Source organism: Diachasma alloeum, unplaced genomic scaffold, assembly GCF_001412515.2.
Source record: "Diachasma alloeum isolate Michigan unplaced genomic scaffold, Dall2.0 Dall_scaffold_00643, whole genome shotgun sequence".
In the NCBI taxonomy this organism is placed as follows: Eukaryota; Metazoa; Arthropoda; class Insecta; order Hymenoptera; family Braconidae; genus Diachasma; species Diachasma alloeum.
The window spans coordinates 67,499-74,739 of NW_021680775.1; the positions used below are offsets into that span (position 1 = coordinate 67,499).

The following is a 7,241-nucleotide window of genomic DNA, read 5'->3' on the forward strand; positions in this document are numbered from 1 at the left end:
CTCTCTCTCTCTCTCTCTCTCTCTCTCTCTCTCTCTCTCTCTCTCTCTCTCTCTATTTCAGCCAATCCCACTTTTCCACAATTGAGGGTGACATCTTATAGAAAGAATTGAACATTTACCTTGCAGAAAAAGCACTTTTAAAATTTTATGTTCAGTCAGGTCGAGGTTAACAATGTGTAGATTTAAATTGGCGTACATCAAAGTGCCGTAGCCAATTTCCGGTCATTAAATTTTACCAGAAAAATCATAAAATTTAGACTTTCGGAATTTTTTCAACTCGTTTTGACTTAGCCAATTTGGATGAAATAAAATCCACTGAACAAATCGTATTTTCATTAATTGGTTCTTTTTTCTGAAACAAATTACTTCGAAATTCCTTCTTTTTTTTTTTCAATTTTTCCAAATTGTTCATTTTAGACATTCTTCAATGCTCTGGCATTTTTTTCTCAAAAACTAGACGTGCTAAAAAAAATTTCCAAAAGAAATTTAAAATCATCATTAAAATATCTATAAGATATCTATGGATCAGTTTCGTTTTGAAGGTCGAATACGGCCGAGTTTTGTCGAAACGTGATTATACAAATATCTAAATTAAATATTGACCTCTGGGTAGAATTTCCCTGAAGTTCTCCGGTGCTCTAGAGTGTAGAGCCTAAATAATTTCATTGTTTGTACTACTAATCAATTCATTCTTCCATCAGTTGCTTCAAAAAACTCTTCAACGTACGTACAGTGCCCCACGTGATCATTTCATGAGACAGCCAAGCCCACCGTTGGAGACAACAGATCCAGAAATAAATTCACGTCTCGAGTCCCTCTGTCTGCGGATGACCGAGCAAGCCATAGGAGGCTTTGGTGAGGCCTAAACAATGTTTTTTGTTTTTTTCCCCACTTTTAATCCCCGACCCCTTTTATGTATATCTCTACCAATACAAGAATCCGAGAATTCGTCATCACTATAAAAAAACAGAAAAAAGCAAAAAAAATCTTGATAAAAAAATCATAAAAAGCCAAAAAAAGCAGTAACGCACCTTGTAATTTTTTTTTGTCTCTGAGAATGAATTTGTAAATGATATTTTAATGAAAAAACAGGAACATTTGTGACTGTATAACATATTTAATGAACTGACAATTTGGCAAGCCAAATGCTATTAGAAAGATAGACTCTTTCCTTCGACTATTTACTATGTCTTTATGGAAAAAATATTATATATTATATTATTGATAGAATTTAGTTGAGTGGTAGACAAAAGAAAGAAAAATGAATTGAACGAAATGAATTTTTTTCCGCCGTGAGAAATAAAAAGAGATGGAAAATGAAAATGAATTAACTACTGCGCGATAATTGCAATATTGTTTTATGTTATCCATTTCGGGAAATGGAATTCTTCTGATTTTAATCCAATATGCATTATAAAATGAAAATAATCGTGTAATGTCTTTTTTTTAATTAACTTGACTGATCTTTATTTTTTAACGATTCCGTCTGATTAGATACATTGGCGAGACTCCACTTGCATAAATGATTGAGATATATATATGAAAAAATAAATTCTGATGAATTTTTGGAGTCTCAATTGCGTGACTTAAAGTTTAAGATTTCAATAAATGTAAATTCACGTTCATTTTATTTCATTCTTTATCGTACGAAGCATCACTTGAGGGATTGCGAGATGCACCCAACTCGTAATTTTTTCGTCTAAATGATCTGTGTTTGTGTTTTATTTTTAACAGTCAAATATGTGAGCAAGTGGTGGAAAGGTTCAAGTCGATAGATTACTTCTGTAAGATGTGAGGTTTTGAGAAGATTGTCAAGAGATTTATTTTTTAGTTGAGAGAATTAGTCATTAGAAATATTGCTCGAGTTTGCCTCTTAATGTGGCTTATTTATAAAATGAATGCATGATTGAGGGAAAATCAACTAGCTAATGGTTCATCTTGATGATGAATGGTTTTAGAAAATAATGTCGAGAGCTGTTTCTGATGGAAATTACTCTCAACTATGTTGAGGCATGTTTCTTAGAGGCAAAAAAAATCGTTTATAAAGAAACTCTTCACATTCTCCGAATCGATATATTACCGAAATGAATGCATAATCAACTATTGGAGACTTCTTACTCGACTTGAACCGTCTTACTCCTCGCATCTTCTCTAAGATAATTAAGACTACAGTCGTTTTGAAAACGACCTCGAGATTTATCTTTGTACTTGACTTTATTTGATGTCCCAATAACGATTGGAAACGGTCTGTAAATTTTTGAAGGTATATTGACAAGGAACATGGATGCATAAAGTCATGTCAAATGTAATTGCTTATAACATCGAATATTGTGGCTTTCAAATCGTAAGCGTAATGATCATAATGTTCAAATCAGCTGTTCTCACAGCAATTGAACCCCCTTAGCTTTGCGATATACCTTAGTAATATATTTTTTGTGCAAAAAAAAACAACAATTTTAAATTTACTGCAGACAAGATAAATTTACTGAATAATGTTAATTAATTAAAGTGAAAAAATAAAAATAATGAAAGACTGACAATTTCGCGCGCCCCGATAGTCGAGAGTAGGAATGAAGTGAATAAATAAGGTGATGAATAATTAATTGATTAAGTTTAGAGAGAAAATCTGTAAGAGTCACATTTTTTTAATGAATGAAAATCTTCTGGCTCTCATCATTGGTTTTATTTTGACGTAAAAATGTGAAACCTTGACCATTGCTCCTTGACGGCGCGTGAATGAAACAATTGGAAGACTGCGGAAGGGAAAAATAAACCTGTCAAAATAATAATGATTAGAGAAAGGTATTAATTATAAAACAAAACGGTGAAAAATAAAAAAAAGGAGTACTAGTAGTAATTTAGATTAATTGCCTGATTATCGCACTATTCTATTATATTTAGATCGAATAATCAATGTAAGGCTACTTGGTGATTGCTTTTAATTTCGAGTGTCCCGTGATCAAATGCGATCGTAAAAGAGCTGGCTCGATGGAGAGTTACGTCAAGGCAATTTATGAATACCCAAGATTAATGAAATAATTTAATTAATGCAAATTCTTGAATTGACTTTTTTTTATGTTAAAAAAAATTTGCTGAATGAAAATTGAGATTGAAGTGGTAGAAATTATCAGGACGGTGTATCTCTTCTCGTTGTTCACGAGACGATCTTGGAGGTTCTCGATTTTAGAAGAAAATGTCAACAGATTCTAAAATTTTTCTTTATAATAGCGATAATTCTATATTTTAATTGTTTGTTTCACCACTTCATTGTTAAATCCATCCGACTATAATTTAGAAAATGAGTAATATTGTCCGACGTAATGCAGAGTGTTCGCACTGTTAAAAAAACAATTAATTCACATTAAATTCTGATATTTTAAAATTGAAAATGTACTAGTAAGCAAGATGTAATTGGAAACAACACGTTTGTCAAACCCTTTAAACTCCAAGAGAAATATCAAAAGCTAGTCAAATGATACGTTTCTTAATTTTTTTTACAAACACCTGTAGTTCTATTTAATTAATTAAAACCAGTTACGATTGATCCATTGTTAATAAAACGAACTCCGATACCAGCGACATTCATAAAAGAAAAACGGATCAGAACAATGGTGAAAACGAAAAGAAGTAATCATCATTTTCATAGTGAAGTGGTAAAGAACTGTTACCCTGGAAGAAAATCGATAAATTTTCCTAATCGACAATTTTCTCCAAATCTAATGCTTTCAGAGTTGTTTCACCTTCTGTTCTCCACTACTTCGCTGAGAAATTTTCAAGAAATCAAGCAGACATTTAAACGTATTTATTGATATATAAACGCAATTATAAAATGGCAAACACGTAAGGAGAAGAAATAGTGAATAACGAGCCATGAAATAAAGACTGTTCTTGTGCTCTTGAGTGAGCACAGGAATTTCTTTCTGTGTAATGATTAATCCAATTAATGAAATGCAGTATCGTATCTATTATAATGATTGAAAGAAATTTTAACAAAAGTGATGAATAAAGGCAGGACCTAAACTAAACAGGGAAGAGAACAGGCATGTTTTTTATTTACCAGAAAGAGAAAAAGGGAAAAGGCAAATGAAAAATTGAGTAATGATGAATTAATTATTAATGCATCAGCGTCGATTAAACTCATTCAATTGTAGGAGTGAGATGAAAAGTTAATGATTTTTCTCTTCATTCTTATCATGTTTTATCATTTTTTAAAAGTATTTTCTGTTCCTTCAGTTGACTTGAATTAATACCATACTCTCTTATCACCAAAATGAAATAATAATACTAATAATAATAGTTTTAGCCTAGGAGTAATAATAATAATCAATAATGGATTAAATACAGAAAAAACCACCACAAACGTATTCGAGATCCCGGTGAGAGTCCGAGTGTACTATTGACCCTGTAATCGTGATTATCAAGATTATAATCTGATGTATGAAATTGGAAAATGTAGAAAATTGCTGGATATTGGTAGAGACAGAGATGACTGATAGATTGAATGGTGAAAGAAGATGATTTCAAAATCCATTTACAGATTATTTTGTCAATATCTCTATGGAGTCGGTTGCACCAAGCCCTGTTTACGACATAAACCTTTAGAATAAATTTATGTGAGGAGGAATTTTATTCCACAATTAGATAATTTTAGAAATTCTTCGTGGAGCACTTTTATTCAGTCATTCATAATTACTGGTATTACTGGTGGCGAATAGTGATGATGTATTTATATACCACGTTTTTCATCTTCGATGAAAATAGATCGGCGGATTATTTTTATTGATTTCGATACTTAACTGAGAATTTTCTTAACAACAGGGCGTGGGGCAGCCGGGCCTAGGAGGAAGTAATTTAAAAAAAAAGATATTTATCGTGGAACGATTGGTATTCAGGAAAAAAAAATTCTCAATTTTCGGTGTCTAAAGCTTGTGATTTCAGAGATATTGATAGGATGTGTGAAGTGTTTGGAATTGTCTACTGGTATCACTTTACTACAGAAAATTGAACGAGGTAGTCTCGTTGAAACTGGCGAATAAGGTTGTACTTAGAAGACAGCTGAGAAAGGGCTAGTTGAAAAAATTGAGTAATAGACAATGAACTAGTTTAGGAGTAGAGGGGTGAAATGGTTCAAGTCAGATATGAAACTTTTTGTAATTATGCAATTATCTCGGAAATGAGAAACTTCAGGAGATATTTTGGAATTACTTTTTCTCTAAGTCATCGAATTTTTCGAATCATCACTCGTTATCAAGATGGTTGACCATTGGTAATCAATCTGATAATGAATGTTCTCCAAGTCTTTTTACGCCTTTTTTCCGAAAAAGTTGATTACTGGAATAATTGCAGAATTAACAAAAAACTTTTTCGCTTGATTCATTTAATCATTTTGCTACTGAGTTGAATCACTCGACGGAGTGTTCAATGTTGCTTCAGAAAAATTCAAAAGCTTGGGCGGCTATTGTTACGTTAATTGAATGAAGAAAAAACAATGGAATGATTAAGATTAATCGAAAAGCTTAGAATATTAGTATGTACTGATTTCATTCATTTTAACGAGTGCACCAATTTATTTTAATCGACAATCCACTCATTTTTTCAAGTAATTGAGTGTTTAGTTGTTGAGGGTGTCTCCAAAGGTAGCCCAGATAGCAGTCTCTGAAAAAAAAATTGTGATTGATTTTGAAAATCCAATCACAATTTATCTAGTTTTTTAAACAAACACTTATGAATTGTGTTTCAAGTCTAATCGGTACTTTATTGTGGAGTTGAAAAAATGGGCTTATTCTTGCGATCAGGTATTGCTAACTGGGATATTTAATTACTAAGCCGGACAACTTGTAAAAACGCAATTTTTGTACTGTTGAAGGAAAAAAATGAAAAATTCATAGACGAAATACACTAACGTTGTAGTGTGTAAACAAAAACCACTTTTCAATAAAAACATTTTCATACGCAGTTCAATGGTATCTATTTTATTCAAGTGATTTTTAGCTAATTAACACCTTTTTCTCCTAAAAAATCGTCACTCTTGAATGTTTGGTTAATCGTGCTAGCATCTTGAAGATGAAGAATTCTAAGAGAAAAGATCAGGAAGCTTAACGCATTCTACTATTTCTTTTGCAAAAATTATTCCGTTCTTCAATGATTTACTCGAAAAATAGTGAAGATTAGATGCCTTCTTCCAACAACGATGATTTTTCCATTTTAATTCATTTCGAGAGAGACTTATTAAGTCAAGCTTTATGTTTGGAAATGAAGAAAAGCCGGCGAATAGAGTAGTGGAGAAATCAATGCAAAAATATAATCAGTCGGGTAGTCTGACAATATACGATTTTAACGAAATTTATCAAACTTTTTCGGCAAAAAGTTTTCTAGCACGCGAAAAAAGTTTGCTGATATTCTCTGCTAAAGTCACCCATTCTCTATAAGATCCCTTGGCCGACAAAGAAAGATTTAGAATAGGATAGGACTTTGCATTGGTTTATCGTATTAAAATAATCGAGGCAAGTATTCCCTAAACAACGTTTATTTCTGTTCTTTTACCTGTGAGTTTTTTTAGAATGTTCATCTCATTTGATACATCATGTTTCATCCATATTACATACAGAAACCGTTATTATGCATGTTATACAAATACTTGAATAATTATACCAGTCGTCATTTATACCAAATATCCATCATAATGACTTGTTTATCGCTTAACGAAATTCATTAATCATTTTCTCCGAGTCCTAGGTACACTGAGATACATACAAATATCGAATATATTAATTTATATTAATTTATTAAGAATAATAAAAAGACCAAACGTTCGCTTCGAATCTGTGAATCAATAATAATTCTGTGATGAGTAAGAAAAGTACTAATTCACGATTTGTGATGCAGTTCGTCAATGTTTTTCATGCTTATAGAGTTGAATCAATAAATAATAGCCTAACCACAATTAATTAGCTTCAAGATTCGATATACAGAGACCGAATTTCATTAAAAATTACTCTCCATCATTTATCATTAAAGTTGAATCATCTTTCCAATTTCAATCATTTTTCATGGATTAATTTGGGTTACACTGCATTTTAATGCAATTTTTAATTCCTTTATGTTTCACTTTCAAAATATATACATTTTGTATATATACATGTATAAAGATATATTTACATGCTGAAGACGAGGACTTCACCTCATCATTGCTTCTCATTATTCATCTTTCATCTTTGATAATAAAAAATTTTTTTCCTTTC

At 31.5% G+C, this 7,241-nt stretch overlaps 1 protein-coding gene across 4 annotated transcripts in view; it reads left to right on the forward strand.

Moving 5' to 3' along the window:
- LOC107043850 (protein Smaug homolog 2) overlaps positions 1-5,955 on the forward strand; it is a 13,678-nt gene extending 7,723 nt beyond the window's left edge. For all 4 annotated transcript variants that reach the window (XM_015265509.1, XM_015265507.1, XM_015265508.1 and 1 more), the window contains one exon: positions 702-5,955. In XM_015265509.1, coding sequence (XP_015120995.1) covers positions 702-866 — 165 coding nt within the window. In that variant the 3' untranslated portion in view covers positions 867-5,955. The remainder of the gene's footprint in view (positions 1-701) is intronic.
- Positions 5,956-7,241: the final 1,286 nt, after the last annotated feature.